Source organism: Salmo salar, chromosome ssa17 (genome assembly GCF_905237065.1).
Source record: "Salmo salar chromosome ssa17, Ssal_v3.1, whole genome shotgun sequence".
Taxonomy (NCBI): domain Eukaryota; kingdom Metazoa; phylum Chordata; class Actinopteri; order Salmoniformes; family Salmonidae; genus Salmo; species Salmo salar.
The window spans coordinates 10,083,790-10,107,178 of NC_059458.1; the positions used below are offsets into that span (position 1 = coordinate 10,083,790).

At 44.7% G+C, this 23,389-nt stretch overlaps 1 protein-coding gene across 1 annotated transcript in view; it reads right to left on the reverse strand.

The window, feature by feature from the left end:
* Window positions 1-23,389, reverse strand: part of itsn1 (intersectin 1 (SH3 domain protein)) — a 72,477-nt gene that overhangs the window by 9,484 nt on the left and 39,604 nt on the right. Inside the window, 15 exon segments of the mRNA XM_045698776.1 lie at window positions 2,078-2,272; window positions 2,942-3,140; window positions 3,466-3,633; window positions 3,970-4,136; window positions 4,607-4,689; window positions 10,661-10,866; window positions 11,291-11,465; window positions 11,620-11,948; window positions 12,955-12,969; window positions 14,648-14,668; window positions 14,670-14,770; window positions 15,179-15,381; window positions 15,541-15,662; window positions 20,662-20,801; window positions 21,698-21,785. Of these exon segments, the coding sequence (XP_045554732.1) occupies window positions 2,078-2,272; window positions 2,942-3,140; window positions 3,466-3,633; window positions 3,970-4,136; window positions 4,607-4,689; window positions 10,661-10,866; window positions 11,291-11,465; window positions 11,620-11,948; window positions 12,955-12,969; window positions 14,648-14,668; window positions 14,670-14,770; window positions 15,179-15,381; window positions 15,541-15,662; window positions 20,662-20,801; window positions 21,698-21,785 (2,212 nt within the window).

Consider the following 23,389-nt stretch of genomic DNA (forward strand, 5'->3'; position numbering starts at 1 on the left):
CTACAGCACAAAGTAAACACCCCAGCACCTCCAAACAACAAGATTCATCCAAAGAACATTTAGTATGAACATAAAAAAACACAGCTAGATGTGAGTGGATAAATGGAGAGGTTCAGTCCCGCCCATAGGTTTGACAGACAGCTTCTCTGTCCACTGTATGAGCTGGCTTTGGGGCAGGGGTGGTCTGGATGTAAGCTACAGTAAATGTAATAAGCTCTCCCTCCATCCTATAACGTGACCCATGTGTGTTTCGGTGACCTTTGAACCCCTAGACTAATCCATTAGACAGGTTGCTCATGATGAACCAATCCCGGGCCCAGTCGGACAACCAACCAACCACCCATTCCCCTAACCCTTCGGTTTGTGCAGATCTGTAAGACGTAAGCAATGTGGTTACAACCGATCCCGTTTCCTTCAGATCTGCAAACTGAAGGGGTAAGGGGCTTGGGGTTGTCTTTCGGGCCAGGCCCCGGTTGTTTGGTGGGGCCCGTCTGATGCGGTGTGTCATGAATAGTGGGTCTTTCTGTGGAGCTGCGGGTTGGATGGGGGAGGGGTTAGTAAGGGAGGGGACTCATTAGTAAAAAAAATAAATAGACCAAATCCATGGTGCGGTGATAAAAAAAATGCAGAATGTCTAAATCTACCCCAAAAAATCAGAGTTCACAGAAAGCCACAAAAGGACCCACTATCCAGTCTCCCATTCATATGACCACTTCAAGTAGTTCTTTTTTTCAAGTTCCTAAAAAAAACATTGAAATGTTTCGATTAATAATAAATGTTTAATTTGTTTAAGTAAATTGTTTAAAGAATAAACGGTGTAGGATAAGGAAGCTGCTTGGCAATTTTGGCGAGTGCGTCTAACAGTTCGAATATAAGGAGGTAACGGCCTGCTCTCTGCAGCTTGACTCTTCTAGCCCACAAGGCCAGGTGGTAATCATGTGGCAGTCACATGATCGGGGTGGCTGCATCTCCCATCATCCCGCGGGGGCAGTGTTTAGGGGATAGTGGGTCTCTTTGAGGACTTTCAAGGCTGAGTGGGAATGGGCAACATATGAGTCCTAGAAAGAGGAGGAGAACACAGCACATAAGCAAAAAACGCAAACCAAAAAAACAAACCAACAAGACAACAACAAAAGAAAGAAAAATATGCAAATACACGAGCGTGGAGAACTAAATGGACGTCGGTGGCGGACGAGTTCACGAGACGACACACAGCGTGCAGCATAACAGATGAGGTGGAGTCTAACCACGGTACAGTATGCATGAGGGATGTGGAGGGGGCATCTACAGGACATTGAGGGAGATGTTAGTGAGGAGGGACTGTACACACACACACACACACACACACACACACCTCTATTCAACCGAGGATGGTACATGATCTGAAAGGTCTTCAAAGAGGGGGCCCATAGGTATCAGTATGATCAGTTGCCTACAGATTATACCCTTGTCAAACACTGTCCCATTTGATTAGATTCCAGAGGTTTCCAGGGGTTTTAGTTGAAATGAATTAGGTATCGAAGAGAATGAGAGGATACAAGAAGATCACGTCTATACAAAGCAGGAGTCCACATCGGTGTGTGTGGGTGTGTGTGGAAGAGAGAGGAAGGAATGTAATTACAGTACTCGTTATGACCCGTGTTGGTGTGTGAGTGTGTGTATGTGACTGTGTGTATGTGACTGTGTGTGTGTGTGTGTGTGTGTGTGTGGGGAAGAGAGAGGAAGGAATGTAATTACAGTACTCCTTATGACCCGTGTTGGTGTGTGAGTGTGTGTATGTGACTGTGTGTATGTGACTGTGTGTGTGTGTGTGTGTGTGGAAGAGAGAGGAAGGAATGTAATTACAGTACTCCTTATGACCCGTGTTGGTGTGTGAGTGTGTGTATGTGACTGTGTGTGACTGTGTGTGTGTGTGTGTGTGTGTGTGTGTGTGTGTGTGTGTGTGTGTGTGTGTGTGTGTGTGAGTGAGAGAGAGAGACTGCGCGTGTGTGTGTGTGTGTGAGAGAAGGGTGCAGTATGTACTCAAACTGCTGGGTGTGACAGAGAGGGAGACTTTAGTAGTAGTGTGTGCACTCACATTGTTGGCTGGGGTCTGTGTCGGTGGTCAGTTTGACGTAGTTGGAGGGGAAAAGGCCCACGGAACCGTTAAGCTCGCCTTTCCACCAATCAGGGTCCTCCCTGCTCAGCACGTTGATGATCTGGCCCTTCCCAAAGGGCAGCTCGTCATCATTCTGTGCCATGTAGTCGTACATGCCAATCACCTGACACACTGCTGGAGACACACATACAGATACAAGTGAAGGGTTAGTCAGACGGCCATACAATAGACCTGGGCCCCGTCCACAAGAAAAGGGACAAAAGGCGGTGTTCGATCAAATCTGTGATGCATTGTGGGTAAATTGTTACCGACTGATTGATCTAATAATTATTCGATATAAATGATGCAAAAAAGGCAATTTGTAGATCAATCAGTCGGCAATGTCGAACAAACCCCCAAAAACTCTTGTTTAGGATCTGATAGGATTGGATGGATATTATATAGGCTACTATGGAGAAAATTGTATGTATAGCTTATCAGAGGGCAAGGTAGAGCTATGACCAAATGAATTATACCTATCCAATCCCTTCAGATCTACACAGGAGACTAGGGGTGTAGGGGCTTCTCCTGGACCTTAAAATGCTACTATTAATATTAGGCCCACTTCACAACACAGTCCTCTGTTACTAATAATATGACAGAATGTTATTGTAAAGAATGTTATTATAACACTAAATAATGTAATTATCAAGAATGTTATTAAAACATGAAAGAATGTTCTTGTAAAGAACGTTACTATAACTTGAAAGAATGTTATTATGACAGAAAATAATGCTATTGTCAAGGACGCTATTATAACATGAAAGTACACAGAGAATGTCTGCACAGACACAGTGTTAGTACCCGTCATATGTTGAGTCAAGGAGGGGCCCCAAGGCCCTGGCGGGCCCCCGTCAGATCCCTGCTCCTGGCCCCTACCTGCACTGGGCATTGGCAGCTTGGGGGGTGTGGGTTCTGTGGGTGTGGTCTTACTGGTGCTGGGGCTCAGGAGCTTCACGTAGTTGGCCGGGAACCAGCCAATCTGCCGTTTCTTTCCCCGGGCCTGGACCAATGAGAGGACTTGTGAGTATGGGAAAGGCCACAGGGGCAGAGCAAAGAATTTTAACAGTTAGAAACAGTCCCTTTTACTTGTTTTTAAAGCAAATGTGTGGATGACAATGAATCTACATTACAGTATTGTAATTTCTACATCACTGTCTATGTATAAATTACCATATCACCTTGTATATTAGTATTATATATTAAGACAATTATTGGCACATCTATGTCCACATATGAATACAACTTAGCATTTAAACATCTACTACGACATTTCAAATAAGTGTTGTTTGTTTGTGGTGAGTAGTGTTGAGAGATGGTCCTCCAACCTGCAGCTCCCCTTCCCACCAGCCCCCCGGGTTCTTCTTCCTGATGAGGATGAGCTGGCCGGGCGCCAGGGTGAGCTGCTCGGCCCCCGTCGCCGTGTATGGAGCGATGACCTGGGCTATCTCGGGCTTCTTCCCCAGGCTTCCAGTCTTCCCTGCGGGTCCCAGTCCCTAGAGGGAAGACCGAGAGCTCTGGTTTTACTGGGAGTTAAACAAGGCACACAGTTCGTGAAACGTTAGCTAACGTTGGCCAACTAACATACTTCATTTGTTTTATGTTCACCGTGAACGTTCGCTAATGTTAGGAGAGCGCTTTGGAACGCGTATAAAGTATATTTTTCTACCTAAAAAAAGAAAACTCAAATATTTGTATTTATTTTTAAAGGAGAGCACTTTGGTTTTACTGGGAGAGCTGATCAGACAAACAGGACTGCATCGCAGAGTTTACGAATCGCCACACAAAGACTTGACAAAACGTGTGAGTGAGAAGTGTCCTCTAAAAGTTACCTCAGAGTCCTTGGGTTTGACGTAGTTGGAAGGGAATACCCCCGTCTTGCCTGACACCACGCCCGTCCACCAGTCGCCCTCCTTCTTGGTGACCACGATGACGTCGCCCTGCTGGAAGGTCAGGTCGCCCTGCTCATTGCTCTCGTAGGTGTACATGGCTATGTATTCTGGGAAAACACAACATCTGAGCTACAGGGTCTGTTTATACACTTTTTTAGTGTCATCTAAATGGGTAGAGTAACAGGAACATACTGGTGTTCCATGATGAACTCTGGTGTAAGTGTTCTGTTTTATATGGTATATATGGTGTGGAACATAGTCTGAGAGAAAGAGTCATTTAAAGCCTAGATCCGCAATAGGTGAAACGGTGCCACTGGTTGCCCCAGGCGTATTTGTTATTGTTTTGTTTAGCTTATCAAAAAGGACATGCGCGTCCAGCGTCATGGTAAAAAACAATCGTAGTACATACTCTGCTGTTCTATCGCACGTGCAATGAAATGCAATGATGTCAGAGAAAAAAACAACAGCGTTCATTGTTTGAAGTAATATTGCAAACGGACGTGGCAGTTTCACCGCAAGGGATTCCAACTGTATGCTGGGCTGTGTGTGTGCGTGTGTTTCTAGGTCCACCACCCACCTTCTCCTGGGTCCATGGTCTTGGTAGGGGATGGGGTGGGTCTCTTCATGGTTGGGGGGCTGTCGGACGAGCCAGACTCAATGCTGCACCAGAGAGAGGGCAAACATTCACTCAGACAGCCAAGCCGGTGGCTAATATAACAATACATTCTAGATGGGGAGGGACTAAAGCCATACACAGAGAACTTGGTCATTGAGGTTTCAATAAAAAAAGCATAATGATGTCACATCATTCCATGGCAGCCATGTTGCTCCCTCCTAGACAATATCAAGCAATAGTAGTTGGGATTTACTCTAAAGTTGGCTGAAGTCTGTAGTCCAGGGCTGCCCAACCCTCTTCCTGGAGATCTACCGTCTTATAGTCCAACCCTAATTGAACATACTTGATTCTACTTATTATTATTACTTATTATTATTTATTATTATTATTACTTATTATTATTACTTATTCTACTTATCGCTGCTCTGGCACCCCAATGGTGGAACAAGCTCCCTCACGACGCCAGGACAGCGGAGTCAATCACCACCTTCCGGAGACACCTGAAACCCCACCTCTTCAAGGAATACCTGGGATAGGATAAAGTAATCCTTCTAACCCCCCCCTTAAAAGATTTAGATGCACTATTGTAAAGTGGTTGTTCCACTGGATATTATAGGTGAATGCACCAATTTGTAAGTCGCTCTGGATAAGAGCGTCTGCTAAATGACTAAAATGATGTATTAGTTGCTCAACAAGACCTTAACTAGCGGAATCAGGTATGCTCGTTTAGGGTTGGACTGAAAACCTACAGGACGGTAGATGTCCAGGAAGATGGTTGAGCAGCCCTGCTGCATCTATCCTGCTGACCAGGTCACCTACGCAAAATAGGTTTTTAACCTCAAGCGTCTTTCCTGGTTGGTAAGGCCGGACAAAGACTGTTTAACCTGTTGGGGCTAGGGGGCAGTATTTTCACGGCCGGATAAAAAAACGTACCCGATTTAAACTGGTTACTACTCTTACCCAGAAACGAGAATATGCATATAATTAGTAGATTTGGATAGAAAACACAAAAGTTTCTAAAACTGTTTGAATGGTGTCTGTGAGTATAACAGAACTCATATGGCAGGCCAAAACCTGAGAAGATTCCATGCAGGAAGTGCCCTGTCTGACAATTTGTTGTCCTTCTAGGGCATCTCTATCAAAAACACAGCATCTCTGCTTTAACGTGACATTTTCTAAGGCTCTCAGAAGGCGCCAGAAAGTGGAATGAGAGCTCTACAGTCTCTGGGCGAAAATCAGCAGGAGTTTTTGAGAGTGGTCAGGCAGGGAACACTGACACTGGAGCGTGCGTGCACGAGAGGACTCCATGTTTTCTTTCTCTCTTTGAATGAATACAACGTCACCCGGTTGGAATATTATCGCTATTTTACGAGAAAAATCGCATAAAAATTTATTTTAAACAGCGTTTGACATGCTTCGAAGTACGGTAATGGAATATTTTGAATTTTTTTGTCACAAAATACGCCCGCACGTCACCCTTCGGATACTGACCTCAACGCACGAACAAAACGGAGCTATTTCAATATAACTATGGATTATTTCGAACCAAAACAACATGTTGTTGAAGTAGAAGTCCTGGGAGTGCATTCTGACGAAGAACAGCAAAGGTAATCACATTTTTCTTATAGTAAATCTGAGTTTAGTGAGGGCCAAACTTGGTGGGTGTCAAATTAGCTAGCCGTGATGGCCGGGCTATCTACTCAGAATATTGCAAAATGTGCTTTCACCGAAAATCTATTTTAAAATCTGACACCGCGATTGCATAAAGGAGTTCTGTATCTATAATTCTTAAAATAATTGTTATGTATTTTGTGAACGTTAATTGTGAGTAATTAAGTAAATTCACCGGAAGTTTGCGGTGGGTATGCTAGTTCTGAACATCACATGCTAATGTAAAAGCTGGTTTTTGATATAAATATGAACTTGATTGAACAAAACATGCATGTATTGTATAACATAATGTCCTAGGAGTGTCATCTGATGAAGATCATCAAAGGGTAGTGCTGCATTTAGCTGTGGTTTTGGTTTTTGTGACATATATGCTTGCTTTGAAAATGGCTGTGTGATTATTTTTGGCTGGGTACTCTCCTGACATAATCTAATGTTTTGCTTTCGCTGTAAAGCCTTTTTGAAATCGGACAGTGTGGTTAGATTAACGAGAGTCTTGTCTTTAAAATGCTGTAAAAAAGTCATATGTTTGAGAAATTGAAGTTATAGCATTTATGAGGTATTTGTTTTTCGCGCCACACTATTTCACTGGCTGTTGACTAGGTGGGACGCAAACGTCCCACCTTGCCCAGGGAGGTTAACGGATGCCCCGTGTCACGTTTCTCCACACCACAAAAAAAATATAAATCAGATGTGTTAAATTTTGGCCAATATACGCGGCTCTTTGTTTATAATGAACTGTCCGCTCTCCCTCGAGTCTTTCCCAAGTTGATGCCCAACAGACCAAACAGCCTCAGATCACACGCTCAGATCATGTTCAGTCATACCACTCAGGAAGGAGACGCATTCTGTCTCCTAGAGATGAACGTACTTTGGTGCGAATTGGGCAAATCAATCTCAGAACAGCAGCAAAGGACCTTGTGAAGATGTTGGAGGAAACAGGTACAAAAGTATCTATATTCACAGTAAATAAAAAATAAAAACGAGTCCTATATCGACATAACCTGAAAGGCCGCTCAGCAAGGAAGAAGCCACTGCTCCAAAACCGACATAAAAAAGCCAGACTATGGTTTGCAACTGCACATGGGGACAAAGATCATGCTTTTTGGAGAAATGTCCTCTGGTCTGATGAAACAAAAATAGAACTGTTTGGCCATAATAACCATTGTCATGTGTGGAGGAAAAAGGTGGAGGCTTGCAAGCCGAAGAACACTATCCCAACCGTGAAAGACGGGGGTGGCAGCATCATGTTGTGGGGGTGCTTTGCTGCATGAGGGACTGGTGCACTTCACAAAATAGATGGCATCATGAGGCAGGAAAATTATGTGGATATATTGAAGCAACATCTCAAGACATCAGTCAGGAAGTTAAAGCTTGGTCGCAAATGGGTCTACCAAATGGACAATGACCCCAAGCATACTTCCAAAGTCGTGGCAAAATGGCTTAAGGACAACAAAGTCAAGGTATTGGAGTGGCCATCACAAAGCCCTGACCTCAATCCTATAGAAAATTTGTGGGCAGAACTGAAAAAGCGTGTGCGAGCAAGGAGGCCTACAACCCTGACTCAGTTACACCAGCTCTGTCAGGAGGAATGGGCCAAAATTTACCCAACTTATTGTGGGAAGCTTGTGGAAGGACACCTGAAAAGTTTGACCCGAGTTAAACAATTTAAAGGCAATGCTACAAAATACTAATTGAGTGTATGTAAACTTCTGACCCACTGGGAATGTGATGAAAGAAATAAAAGCTGAAATAAATAATTCTCGCTACTATTATTCTGACATTTCACATTCTTAAAATAAAGTGGTGATCCTAACTGACCTAAGACAGGGAATTTTTTTACTAGGATTAAATGTCAGGAATTGTGAAAAAAACTGAGTTTAAATGTATTTGGCTAAGGTGTATGTGAACTTTCGGACTTCAACTGTATATAGACTGATGCTTCCAACTGCGCATGTTATAAACAACATTTTTTATTTTGATGATGATAGGCTATACTCTATGTCTGGATTTATGTTTTGGGTGTCTTTTTTCCAATGCTGCATTACATTTGGCAGACCGAACTTGATTGACCCTCTTTCTACAAGGCCTAGTCTATGATAGCAAAATATTCATACAAATATGATTAGACCTAATGCCTAGGCTATAGAGATGCATTCAGGTAATGAACTCATTATTATGAATCAATACTTTAACTTGATTACAATTATTTATTGTCAATCATTCTTGAATTTGTTAGGCTAAGTATTCAATCTCTCCCTATCCCAGTCTGCTGTCCCCACATGCTTCAAGATGGCCACCATTGTTCCTGTACCCAAGAAGGCGAAGGTAACTGAACCAAATGACTATCGCCCTATAGCCGTCACCTCTGTCATCATGAAGTGATTTGAGAGACTAGTCAAGGATCATATCACCTCTACCTTACCTGCCACCCTAGACCCACTTCAATTTGCTTACCGCCCCAATAGATCCACAGACGATGCAATCGCCATCACTCTGCCCTATCCCATCTGGACAACAGGAATACCTATGTAAGAATGCTGTTTATTGATTATAGCTCAGCATTCAACACCATAGTACCCTCCAAGCTCATCATTAAGCTTGAGGCCCTGGGTCTGAACCTCGCCCTGTGCAACTGGGTCCTGGACTGCCTGATGGGCCCGCCCCCAGTTGGTGAAGGTAGGAAACATCACCTCCACTCCGCTGATCCTCAACACTGGGGCCCCACAAGGGTGCGTGCTCAGCCCCCTCCTGTACTCCCTGTTCACCCATGACTGCGTGGCCAAGCACGCCTCCAACTCAATCATCAAGTTTGCAGACGACACAATAGTAGTAGGCTTGATTACCAACAACGAGAGGCAATGAGCCTATAGGGAAGAGGTGAGGACTCTGGGAGTGTGGTGCCCGGAAAACAACCTCTCACTCAACGTCAACAAAACAAAGGAGATGATCGTGGACTTCAGGAAACCGCAGAGGGTGCACCCCCCTATCTACATCGACGGGACCGCAGTGGAGATGGAAATCTTCAAGTTCCTCGGCGTACACATCACTGACAAACTGAAATGGACCACCCACACAGATAGTGTGGTGAAGGCAGCGCAACAGCACCTCTTCAACCTCAGGAGGCTAAAGAAATTTGGCTTGTTACCTAAAACCCTCACAAATTTTTACTGATGCACAATTTAAAGCATCCTATTCCGGCTGTACCACCACCTGGTACGGCAACTGTGATAATGCATTGGGCAGACTGCACCACCCTCTGGAAAGCCTTGCGGTTGCGGGAGGTGCAGTCTGGCCATGCATTTCCGGTGGCAAACTACCCGCCCTCCAGGACACCTACAGCACCCGCTGTCACAGGAAGGCCAAAAAGATCATCAAGGACATCAACCACCCGAGCCACTGTCTGTTCACCCCGCTATCATCCAGAAGGTGAGGTCAGTACAGGTGCATCAAAGCTGGGACCGAGAGACTGAAAAACAGCTTCTATCTCAAGGCCATCAGACTGCTAAACAGCCATCGCTAGCACATTAGAGGCTGGGAATCACTGGCCACTTTAAGGAATGGAACACTAGTCACTTTAATACTGTTTACATATGTTGCATTACTCATCTCATATGTATATACACTGTATTCTATACTATTCTACCATATCTTAGTCACTTAATGTTTACATATCTGGCATTACTCATCTCATATGTATATACTGTTTTTCTATATTATTCTACTGTATCTTAGTCCGTTCCGCTCTGACATCGCTCGTCCATATGAATATAGTCTTAATTCCTACTTAGATGTGTGTATTGGGTATATGTTGTGTAATTTGTTAGATATTACTTTTTAGATATTTCTGCACCGTCGGAGCTAGAAGCACAAGCATTTCACTAGACCCGGAATAACATTTGCTAATCGCGTATGTGACCAATAAAATTTGATTTAAGTGAAGATTAATGAACTGACAATACATTCATACATTACTTTTTTTTCTCAATATGATAGAATATTGCATTCTATTATACATCTTATGTAAATAATGTTAATTTGTGTATTAATAATAATAATCTGAAAAACAGTCTGAAATTGAATATTTCTCCTATTGTTCATGTCCATATAATGTGGTAAAATACTGTTATTCCTTATACACTGAATGTTTTGTTTTTTGCTCGCTCGCCTCACTTTTCTGGGGGGAAAATCCGTTAAACAGTGAATCAATTTTGTCTGCCCCAAGGGTCGAATAAAAATACATGACTATAAATAATTGTTTAGATTAATAATACTCTATATTATTACACATACATACATATAATTGATAAATGTGACTATGGGGAGGGACAGTTTCATCCTCCTCACCTCATGGACTTGCGTACGGGGCCAGAGATGAGCTTGACGTAGGACTTTGGGAACCAGCCCCGCTGGCCCTGCACCTCGCCGAACCACCACATGTCCTGCTGCTCCAGCACTGTGATCACGTCACTCTTGTTGAAGTTGAGGTGGTTGTCCTTCTTGGCCCGCCACGGGTACAGAGCCTGGGCCTGCAAACCCTCCACCTTCTCCCCCTGAAAGATGGAGGAAGAGAGGGGGGCGAAACGGAGACAGAGAGAAAGAAATGGGGAGCGGGAGAGGAAGAGTGTGAGAAAGATAGTGAGAGAAGGACGAGAAGTATTACAGAATCTCTATGTGCTGTTTCTAAGCCCTGCTCTTCATTCATTGACAGTACAACCACACTGCTTTAGGTAGAGTCAATATCATTCTCCTGCTAGGCCTAGGTGATATGTTCCTGTGCTCCTCAGTGTCATCTAAACTGAGTGTTACAATCAAATGTATTATTATTACTATTATTTGACTGATGCGTGTACTTTGTATTTCATTACATTTTTGTATGTTGCAGGGCTCATTTGTAAAAGAGACCTCGGTCTCAATGTGACTCCCTGTTGAAATAAAAGGGTAAAAAATATATATACATTTTAAAAACGACTGTACCTGTCCCAGGACGGGAGACGGAGAGGAGCCAGTGAGGGTGGCGGGTGTGAAGGCAGAGCGCTGGCGTAGCTGGCCCCCGGGCCCGGCACTGGGCACAGAGAGAGACGGCTGGGTGGGCCAAGCATCCCAGCCCTCTCCAGTCTCAGTCTTCTCCACAGAGCTGGTGGACGGCCATCTGAGCGGAGAGAGGCACACACAGTTTACCAACTCAAACTCTGATTTCTCTTAAATTAATAACTTGGTGTAGGTAAGACTATGACTGAAACACTTGTATTGCATTATATAGTATTGAGTGCTGTGTGAGAGGAAGGGTTGGAGCTGTCACTCACGTGGTGCTGAAATCTGCCCAGTTACTAGATGCCGAGGAGGAGGAAGAGGCGGGACCAGGGCCAGGGCAGGGACCGGGGGCAGGGGGAGCTGTTGCCGGGGGAGGGGTTGCCATTGGCTGGCTGGGTGGCGTGGGTGTGCTGGAGACGGTGCTGGGTGTGAGCCGTGAGGCCAGTTTGGGCGCGGCGCCCGTGGTGGCAGCACTGGCCCGCAGGCTCATGGGAACCTCGGATTCTGGGATCTTCTCTGCGTAGTTGGCAGGGAACCAGCCAGTCTTCCCCTTCAGCTCACCACCCAGCCAGCCTGGCTCACCTGTCTGGGACTCGTCCACCTGGGGGTTGAAGGTCAAAGGTCAGATCACCATCATAGCACTACAGAGCCAACGAAGACTATGGAAATAACTAAAATGAATAGAGCGGATATTTTCATTCAAGTCATGCTGGGATGAGTGGACCGGGTGGGCCATATTGAGTAACTTCTAGTAATTATATTTCTATGCCAAGAACAACCCACAACCCCAGTTCTCAGGGATCACACTATCCATTGGACCTTTTCCTTTAACCAGCTACAGGCTCATTGCTGACAGCAGGGTTAGGATCAATTCTATTTCAAATTAGGAACATGTACTGAAAAGCTTTGTTGAAAAGCAATGGGGAAATTCCTGAATTGACTGAGTTGAAATGGAATGGACCCCAACTCTGACTGACAGACAAGGCGAGTAGTCTGGACCAAGATACTGTCGAGCCAACACAGGATTAGATTGATAAATTGTGGGAAAACAAATTCAATTAAGAGCGGTTACAATAAATCCTGTGGACTGGGGTTGCCCAGCCATGTGTGGTTATTCCTTATTTAAAACATACGACAGAGTGGTTGGACCCCTTTTGGAACGGACGTTCGCCATTCACAAGACGAGTTGAATATCACCGCTTCCTTTCCAAGCATGCGGATGGTCATGAAGAGAAGCTGAGAGGATAAGAATGACAGTGGATGGCTTTGGGACTGCTTTGTTGAAGGAGTACTCAGTGAAATGGGATCAAATGTGTCTGGATAATCGGCTCACTCTCAGCAGCTTACAAGATGCTTTGTCCAGTATAAAACGTAGAGGCACGCTTGTATAGATGTATAATCATATGCCCTTTGAGAACAAGTGTGTATCCTCCGAGTATACTGACCATATAATGGATATACAACCACAAACATGCAACCAAAGATTAAATTCTTTAAGCGCTTATGAAGAGATGACAGCAGTTGAGATGGACACATGAGATGGACCAATGAGAGCAGGTGTTGGGATCACAAGTGAGCAGCTGATTAGACAGTGGACCTGCACTTACCCACTCCCCTTTCACCTTCAGGTAGAGTGAGCACAGTTGGGAGAGAGTCAGGAGGCAAAAGTTAATACTCACTCATGTAGGCAGACAAGCACACTCAACTAGAGGTCGACCGATTAATTAGGGCTGATATTAAGTTTTCATAACAAATCGGTAATTGGCCATTTTGGATGCCGATTACATTATAATCCATGAGGAAACAGTGGCAGGCTGACCACCTGTTACACGAGTGCAGCATCAAAAGGACCTTGTGGCTGCAAGGAGCCAAGGTAAGTTGCTAGCTAGCATTAAACTTATCTTATGAAAAACAAATCAATCTTCACATAATCACTAGTTAACTACACATGGTTGATGATATTACTAGGTTAACTAGCTTGTCCTGCGTTGCATATAATCAATGTGGTGCCTGTTAATTTATCAATCGAATCACAGCCCAATTCAACTTCGCCAAACGGGTGATTTAACAAAAGCGCATTCGCGAAAAAAGCACATTCGTTGCACAAATGTACCTAACCGTAAACATCAATGCCTTTGTTAAAATCATTACACAGACGTATATTTTTTTAAACATGAATATTTAGTTAAAATAAATGCATGTTAGCAGGCAGTATTAACTAGGGAAATTGTGTCACTTCTCTTGCGTTCAGTGCATGCAGAGTCAGGGTATATTCAACAGTTTGGGCCACTTGGCTCGTTGCGAACGGTGTTTCTTCCTAACAAAGACCGTAATTAATTTGCCAGAATTTTACATAATTATGACATAACATTGAAGGTTGTGCAATGTAACAGCAATATTTAGACTTAGGGTTACCATCTGTTCAACAAAATACGGAATGGTTCCGTATTTCACTGAAAGAATAAATGTTTTGTTTTCGAAATTATCGTTTCCAGATTTGACCATATTAATGACCAAAGGCTCGTATTTCTGTGTGTTTATTATAATTAAGTCTATGATTTGATATTTGATAGAGCAGTCTGAGCGGTGGTAGGCAGCAGCAGGCTTGTAAGCATTCATTCAAATAGCACTTTACTGCATTTGCGAGCAGCTCTTAGCAAAGCTTGATGCACAGCTCTGTTTATGGACTTCAAGCCTATCAACTCCTGAGATTAGGCTGGCAATACTAAAGTGCCTATAAGAACATCCAATAGTCGAAGGTATATGAAATACAAATGGTATAGAGAGAAATAGTGGACGCGTCATAATTCCTATAATAACTACAACCTAAAACTTCTTAACTGGGAATATTGAAGAACTGGGAATATTGAACCACCAGCTTTCATATGTTCTGAGCAAGGAACTTAAACGTTAGCTTTTTTACATGGTACATATTGCTCTTTTACTTTCTTCTCCAACACTGTGTTTTTGCATTATTTAAACCAAATTGAACATGTTTCATTATTTATTTGAGACTAAATAGACTTATTTATGTATTAAGGTAAAATAAAAGGGTTCATTGTTCATTCAGTATTGTTGTAATTGTCATTATTACAAATATATTTAAAATCGGCCGATAAATCGGTATCTGCTTTTTTTGGTCCTCCAATAATCGTTATCGCCGTCGAAAAATCATAGTCAGTCGACCTCTACACTCAACCACACACTCCTTGGTTCATATAGATTAATCCCTTTACATAAACCTCCATAACATACACACAAAGGGTGCTTGGCAGGAGTGATTGACAGCTTGCCTCTCACCATGACAATGTCTCCGGGGGGTGATGGTGATCTCATCGTGACTGCGGGCATCAAAGGGGTACAGCGCCCGGTAGAAGACCACCTTGACCTTGTCCTGGTTGAACCCAGTCACCGGGATCTTGTCTGCAAGGAGGAGACGAGGAAGGGAGAGAGGAACACAGGACAGGGTCACATCTTTCTCTCTGACCCACGGAACCAGGCACATCCAAACGTTCTTAGAACTTCTACAGTAGGACCTCTGAGATTTGAAAATGTTTGGAATGGATGTCATTCGGGACACTGAAATACTCGAGACTACTTAAAAACTGCATTAAACTTCACAGAAAATATGAATTGTGTGAATTGAATCTACATGCATTTCCTAATAATTTATTCAGATACCTACAGTACACATTTTGGTTGTGTGATTTAATTGTCCCAGTTCGATATTGCCCCTGGTCAGTCCAGAAATCGGAGGTTTTGTAAATCTGAGGTTCTAATGTATGCATGCTCTTTCAAGACTTTGTAATACATGTTATTTTTGACACGTACCGCCCGTGGGCCATGGGCTCTGGTTCATGAGTTTCCCTGGTTCAGGCTGCTGCATGAAGAGCTGGTTGAGTTTGTCCTGGATGTCCTTCTTAGTGCGCCCCTCCTCCTCACACACGCGCTTCATCCAGGGCTGGGGGGGAGGGGTGGGGGCCTCCACCGTGCCCTCATCTCGCCATGCCAGGCCCTCGTCAGTGGCAGACAACCTGGGGAGAGGGAAGGGGGTGTTAAGAGGTTACCTCTAAACTGACTGGATCACAGTGATGGGGCTGCATCCGCGTAACCCATACAGAATGAGAGGACATAGGAGCAGCTCGCTCACACATATGGTGTCCACACACACACACACACACACACACACACACCTTCCGTCTGTGAGTTCGGCGGACTTGGCCCTCTCCTGGGCGATGGTGTGGATGTTGATTTCTCCCTCCAGGTGATCCTTCTGCTTCTGCCTCTGCTGCTTGCTGTGGATCTCTCGGAGCTCCTGCAAGGCAGCGTGGGATAGAGGAGGACCGGTGAGGGGGAAGTGTGGGTGGGGGTCGCCGGGACTCAACACAACACTCACATCACAGTGAGGCGTCAGCCATTTTGTGCCCTGTAAGCGCCATTATGATCCCAGCCGGGCTCAGTTACCAGATGCAAAGTCTGTGTTTAGTCTACTGCTTCCCTCCATTTAATCTCATCTCGGTGTTTTCTCCAATGAATGCTGGGCTACTACTACTACTGAAATGTAGGTGTCGGTTGGATTTTTGGGGCGGACAGTCTTGCACAAAACATGGCCGCCGCCACAGTGAGTTCATGGGAGCTGGACAGCTCTCGGAGTCTGGCGAGCGCTGCACATGAACCACTGAGGGAGGGTTAAACGAGCCCTGGGTTACTACGGCAACACAGACACCACTGGAAGATTGCAGTGTTTCAGCGCTCCGGGGTGAAGTTTCCCTTAGGTACAGATCTAGGATCAGCTTCATTGCCCCCAATCCTAGTACGGGAAATGCAAAACTGACCTACGATCAGCATCCAGGGGCAACTCCGTTCTGCTCCGGTTTGAGCACCAAATGGAAACACTACTGGTTAAAGCCAAGTGGTACCAACCAAATCACAAAGAACATTCATGGTTCTGGGAGAAATCTGAGCCAAACTATGATTCTCAAAAGCACACAGACTGATATGGAGATCAGTCAAAAGAGTTGAATGGGAAATTCACAAGGATCATAGGTAGGGGTGATTCAAACCCATCGTCTCTAAAAGGGTTAAGAAAGTCTTAATATACAGTCTGAGCAGGGAATTAAGTTCTGAGGACTTGATTTTCCTGAATGAATTACTATCAATATCATTAAATCAGTCTTACATTAGATGAAAATGCAATTTAAACGATATATTCATTGAGCAAAGGAATAATCTAATGTCCATATCTGATAACGAGGAATAGATACATTAACACTAAGGCCACACTAGCTTGAGAACATTTGGTCCTGACCACTACTATGGCCCATTTGGACAGAGTGACTGCTGGGTAAATGTAGTCCAGCGTTAGAGGGCACACCGCACACACACCACAGCCCTCAGTTAACCAGTCTCATAGATTGAGATTGTGATGAACCATGCATTGTGAAACACCATGCAACCAAAAGGCTTCACCCCCATATGTTTAGTTGGCGTGTCATCAACACATGGAGCTGGAGAGAGTGAGGTACGTTCAGGAAAGCGATATTGGTTTAGTACTTGGTTAAAATGGTGAGCGATGCACGACTGTCTGAGCAACTGTGAAGATTTCTTTAGTCTCACAATAACAACTTGAGGATCATTTTCATATCGCCTCAATCTACTGATAAATTACATGACCCTGTTCTATATTTCTTTACTGTACCAAGTCTTCAATTAGCCTATGTCTGCATGGATTTGGTCTCCCAAAATAGTAGGCCGTACACTGCAGTTCACTATTAAATAAATACATGACTAACACTAGTGGTCACTCACCCAGTAGAAGGAGTGTACAGCCGCAAAGTGTCGGTCGAGTGTGCTGTTTTTAATCTTGTCCTCCTGCCATGTAATTTAACAAAGGCATTTCATTTCTTTCCAATAAGACAGAGTGCCTTACGAGTCTTTTGAGAAATGTTTTTGTGCTTTCTACAGATGTTAACTAACGCAACAAACGTATGTCTTAAAGTTTTTGGGGATACTAAATAGGTAAATGTTGTCCTCTCACCGTAACCAAAACTACAAAGCCTGACAACTTAAAGCTCAAGTGCTCAAGGAGCTGAAAAATATAAAAATTGTAGTATACACTTGCATACTACCTAGTGTGACCCAATTGACTTTGGTCTTGGCAATGCATACTACATAGTATGCTATTGTTTTTATTGGGGCCTAGACTACAGGGTTGAGGAGGCAATGAGAGAGATATACTCCAGCACCACCCAGAAGACAGATAAAGGAGGGAAGCGGCTGGCTTTTATTAACTCGCTGCAGGGCTACCGAGGCTAAAGCTAAAGACGCTCAAGCGGAAGGGCAGCATGGCTTGCTTTGACCAGCCCTTCAAAGGAAGCAGAGGAGTGGTAAGGGGGTTGGGGTGGGGGAGCGCGGGGGGAAGGGCGTGGAGGAAGAGGAGGAGGAGGAAGAGGAGGGGGAGGCAGTAGGGACACCTGCAGGTAGACGTCTATACGCTGCAAACAGGCCAGGAGGGCCGAGAGACAGTCCAGCAGCATCTGGTCCACCGAGCCCCCCTCGGACTGAAAAGAGACACACAGTGACCCCAAGGTCAAGGGTCAGATAGAACAGCAGCAGTGCCACTGAGGTCAACAACAAGGTTGTGTTCATTAGGCACCAAACAGAAAGAAACAGACTGAAAAAGGGAGGGACTACCTGCCCAATAAGGAAAGCACATGTTTGTTTTCCATTGCGTTGTCCTTAATGAACACGATCCAGGTACACATCCAGATCAGACTCAACCCCTAGCCCTGACCTGGCGCCTTGAGTTAGGTGGCCCAACAGCCCCATGTGGCTGTGTCCGACGTCAAACCATAGCAACCCACATACAGCTTAACCATTTCTGATTCCCCAGGTTGAGCCCACAGGATGTTGTGGGGAAGAGGACCACACTGCTCGGAAACAGCACAGCCTACCACAGGCACAGGGTGAGCCTAATATACCCATCACATTACTGAGCCCAGCTGAGCAGAACCGTACTGCACTAGGCCTGGTTACACATCCACCATAGTTGCTGGAACCGTGTTTTTAAAGGGCAATGTGAAATTGAGCCAGCCCAGTACAGTTCCGGTTGGCCCTGTAGTGTGACATGGGTCTAACTTTCTTCATCAGTTAGTGAGGCAGCTTCCTTCTTTACCATTGGGTTTCAAATCTGCTTAGTAACAGCACACAGAGTTATTCTGATTGGTTATTATTCTCCAGAGGGGTGCACTACTCTAGAGTGTCCTGCGGCGGGCAGCAGTGCTGGTGAGTGGACTACCTGTCGCCCCCTCTGCTCCTCCAGCAGCAGCTCCAGACGGAGGCCCTCTATCCGGGCAGTATGGCCCTGATAGAACGCAGCCAGAGACTGGACGGACAGGCGAGGGCGTGGGCAGAGGTCAGAGGGCACGGGGAAAAGGTCAGCCAAGCCACACGGACCAGACGGGGGTGTCAGGGTGGATGGCGGGCGGGGCGACAGAGTGAGCAACAGTCAGATACAGTGAGAGAACAACAGTGTAAACCCCCACGTTTTCCCCTAGGTACGGACCTAGGATCAGCTCCCCTTCCCCAAATCCAAAACTGACCCAAGATCAGTGTCTACAGGCAATTTCACCCTACTCCACTACAGTGCACTCCGCATGTAGCGATCACATTCACACATAAATGGATCACTATAACATTTACATGACCGCATTCACTATAAGCGGAATGCACTGTACTGTATATCTGAAACGCTGGGGGCCTGATGTGGTACGTGGAGCAATTAAAGTTTTGGTTGAAAAGAAAGGACTAAAGTACTGAGATCACATTGAAATTAAAAAGGGGGATCATCAGACACATCATCAAGCCCTCTGACAGTCTTGGTGCCCCAACACACACACACACACACACACACACACACACACACACACACACACACACACACACACACACACACACACACACACACACACAAAATAGATGCATAGGTATCAAGAAAGTTCTGGAAGTCAGTGTTTTAAAATTGTCCACTATCAACTGTTAAACTGAGCACATGGGGCAAATCCTATCTTCCATTTATTAAGTCAGATTTTCATTTGGTCTCTTATTGAAATCAATGCATGGTGAAAATTCGACTTATGTGGTAGTTAGGATTCGCCCCTATGAGAAGAACTGTAGCCAGTTGTCAGTCACTTCTTGTCGGTGCTCTGTGGGATAGGTCTATCCTCTGGGAACAGGAGACAGGGACGGGGCACTCTAACCCTGTTCCTGGAGAGCTACCATCCTTTAGGTTTTAACTCCAACCCTAATCTAGAGCACCAGCTTCTAATAATTAGCTGGTTGATAAGCTGAATCAGGCTAGTCACAACTGGGGTTAGAGCGAAAACCTACAGGAGGATAGCTCTCCAGGAACAGGGTTGGAGAGACCAGGGCCGGGTTTCCCGATAGCGATGGAACTTAAGCTTCCATATGTTTCAACGAGGTATCGTTCCTATAAAAAAAAAAACGACTGAAGACGTCACATGCTTTTCCCAAAACACCACGCACAGAGAATGTTCATAAGTGCGTCGTTGGAGCATGTGTCGACACTGATAGATTCGAAAGAAAGTCAGCGCTGCTCTCGGATCAGCTTTCTCCTTTCAAATCTTATTTTAGCGTTAGAATTATTCCACAATACTGACAACAGATCTGCACCTAGAGAGATATCATCACCTATACGGCTGCAAATATTGAGGCTGTTTATTCTAATGCCAACCCTATCATAATGCACTAAATCACAGATTTGGTACATCATTGCGCACATGTCACACAGCATGAAATATATTGAGACAAATTATAGACATTAGCATTGCAAAATATAACTTCTTGATTGAACATGAAATTGATTTCAATAGCTTATGATTGAAATATAGGCAGTCATCTCGGTGTTCATTCAAAGCATTTTTCCCCCTTCGCTTGTTTGTAACAATTGAAAAAAAACGGACAACTTTCTATTTATAGTCGACTTCCTTCTGAAGTTAGCTGCGGTCACAGAGTGACAGATCAACATCTTGATTCCATGTGCACTGGAGATATTCTTTGTATAAAGTGATGCAGAAGGGTACAAAAAGCATCTCACGATGTGCTGTTCTATGAGTGGTCTGGGGCAGTCGGTAAATAACGAGCGTTTTTCAAGTGAAACTTTAATGGCAATGGTTTTGAGAAACAGGTCAGAGATTTAACGATGCTCCTACGAAGGTTCTAACGATGAACTTAGCCTTAAAAAGCGGGCCCTGGTCTGTAACCTAGGAAAAGGAGTGGTTAGTGAGTAGTAGTACCGTGAGCTGGGTGTTGAAGGCGTCTATCTCCAGCAGCTTGGAGCGGGTCTCTCTCTCCACGGTGTCTAGCTGTTCTCTCAGCTGCTGCCGACTAGACTCCTTGACCTCCACTGCCTTCTGCAGCGACGACAGGGAGTCTCCTGGACAAGGACGGGGTTGTATTTATTAGTGCCCAGCGTAGCAATTTTTTTGCAGCAGAAAACTAAAACAAGCATTTCTTATTGGACAAGTTCGGCTAGCCCCTCCCCGTTTGGCCCGTTCATTTTGAGCCTAGTGAATATGACCCAGAGAGCAAGCGCCGTATTGGTTATTATAAACCGGGTGGTTCGAGCCCTGAATGCTGATTGGCTGAAAGCCGTGGTATATCAGACCGTTCTAATTCCGTTGGTAACCAGTTTATAATAGCAATAAGGCACCTAGGGGGTTTGTGGTAGGTGGCCTATATACACACACACACCACGGCTAATGGCTGTATCCAGGCACTCCGCACTGCGTTGTGCATAAGGACTTAGCTGTGGTATATTCGCCATATACCACACCTCCTCTGGTCTTATTGCTTAAGTATAGTAGGGCAGTCAGTCTTTCCCTTAGTTTTGTTTGCAGGTGGGGTACAAAGGCCCCTCAGGCAACAGATTGTCAATTAAAACTAATAGGCCAGATTATTTGATGTGGCGCTAGGTGGGGTGGGGGGCACTTCCACACCTATACTATAGTAGGGGAAACACTGTGGTACAGGCTATAAGGCAGTCCAATGTGGCCAACCCATGCACAGTATGATAGCATAGCTAGGACTAACTAGCAATCAGGCTAAAGCTAACTACTCATTTATGACAAGTACATGGGGGAATAAAACAATGCATTTACGTGGGAATTATTGTATGGCCTTAGCAGAGAATTCACAAGCCATCTATAACAGCAAAGCATATAGTACAGTACACGTCAGAGTCCCAAATGGCACCCTATTGCCTATATAGTGCACTACTTTGACCAGGGATCTGGAAGATGTGCGGAGGTGAGGTGAGGAAGCAGTACTTACTGTGCAGGCTGTTCTGTTGAACCTGTTTGAGTTGTTCGTTTAGACACTGTTTGTCAGGGATCAGCCTGCCGAGCCACTGCTGAGAGTCCTGGGGGAGACAAACAAAGCAACGGCAAGTCTTAAGGAAACTGCATCTGTGAATGTTTAAACGTTAAAATTAATTTGGGATCCTTAACGTTAAGAAAAATCCCTAACCGAAAAACAAATGTTTTTTCGTCCCCCCACACTTAATTAAAATCTCAGTGCAGTTATCAAAAAACATACTATTTTATAGGTTATAGTCGGTAGGCTATAAAGGCCTGGGAAAGTTGTGTAATTCAAATAAAACCAGAGAGGAAGAGGCAAACTTCAGGCTACTTTGGTGAATTTGCAAGGTAAGACATTGCGAGATGCAGATTACAAAAACATATGAGCACGTTTCTGCCTGCCCCACCTCTCCATCTCTCTCTCTCTCGTGCTGGCCTGCCTGCTCTGTCTGTTTGCTAATGATCAGATCAAACTTTGTGTGTCACATCCCTAATCTGTATAAGGTTTGGCTGGAGGATATGCACCTGAGGCTGCAGAATAATGTGTGTGTGTCAGGGTGGGGCCGGACAATCGACTGGCAGCATTTTAATTGAACGGACATTTGAGAAATTTACCGGAACCATATGCATTGGGTGCGTACCATGATTAGAGCATCCACCCACTGCCACATTTACTTTTCCTGAGCCAACAAGATGACAAACGAACAGCAAGTCACTAGCCTATGCAAATCCAATATCCCACATAGTAGAAAAGTTGTCTTATTCTATTGGTCAGCGTGTCGTTCTGTGAGAGAAAGAAAAAGCCTATTCCAAAACAGACTCGAACAGTTGTGGGACGATAGTGTTTTCAGAAAGTATTCAGACCCCTTGACTTTTCAACATGTTACAGCCATATTCTAAAATTGATTGAAAAGAGTTTCAAAATGTTTGCTAATTTATTACAAATAAAAAATATCACATTTACATAAGTATTCAGACCCTTTACTCAGTACTTTGTTGAAGCACCATTGGCAGTGATTACAGCATTGAGTCTTCTAGGGTATGACTCTACAAGCTTGGCAAACCTGTATTTGGGGAGTTTCTCCCATTCTTCTCTGCAGATCCTCTCAAGCTCTGTCAGGTTGGATTGGGAGCGTTGCTGCGCAGCTATATTGAGGTCTCTCCAGAGATGCTCAATCGGGTTCAAGTCCAGGCTCTGGCTGGGCCACTCAAGGACATTTAGAGACTTGTCCCCAAGCGACTCCTTCATTGTCTTGGCTGTGTGCTTAGTGTTGTTGTCCTGTTGGAAGGTGAACCTTCACCCCAGACTGAGGTCCAGAGCGCTCTGGAGCAGGATTTCATCACAGATGTCTTTGTAGTTTGCTCTGTTCATCTTTGCCTCGATCCTGACTAGTCTCCCAGTCCCTGCTGCTGAAAAACATCTCCACAGCATGATGCTGCCACCATCATGCTTCACCCTAGGGATGGTGCCAAGTTTCCTCCAGACGTGACGCTTAGCATTCAGGCCAAAGAGCAATTTTGGTTTCATTAGGCCAGAGAATCTCGTTTCTCTTGGTCTGAGAGTCTTTAGGTGCCTTTCGGCAGACTCCGAGCAGGTTGTCATGTGCCTTTTACTGAGGAATGGCTTCCCCAGATCTTTGCCTGAGGAACCCTTCTCCAGATCTGT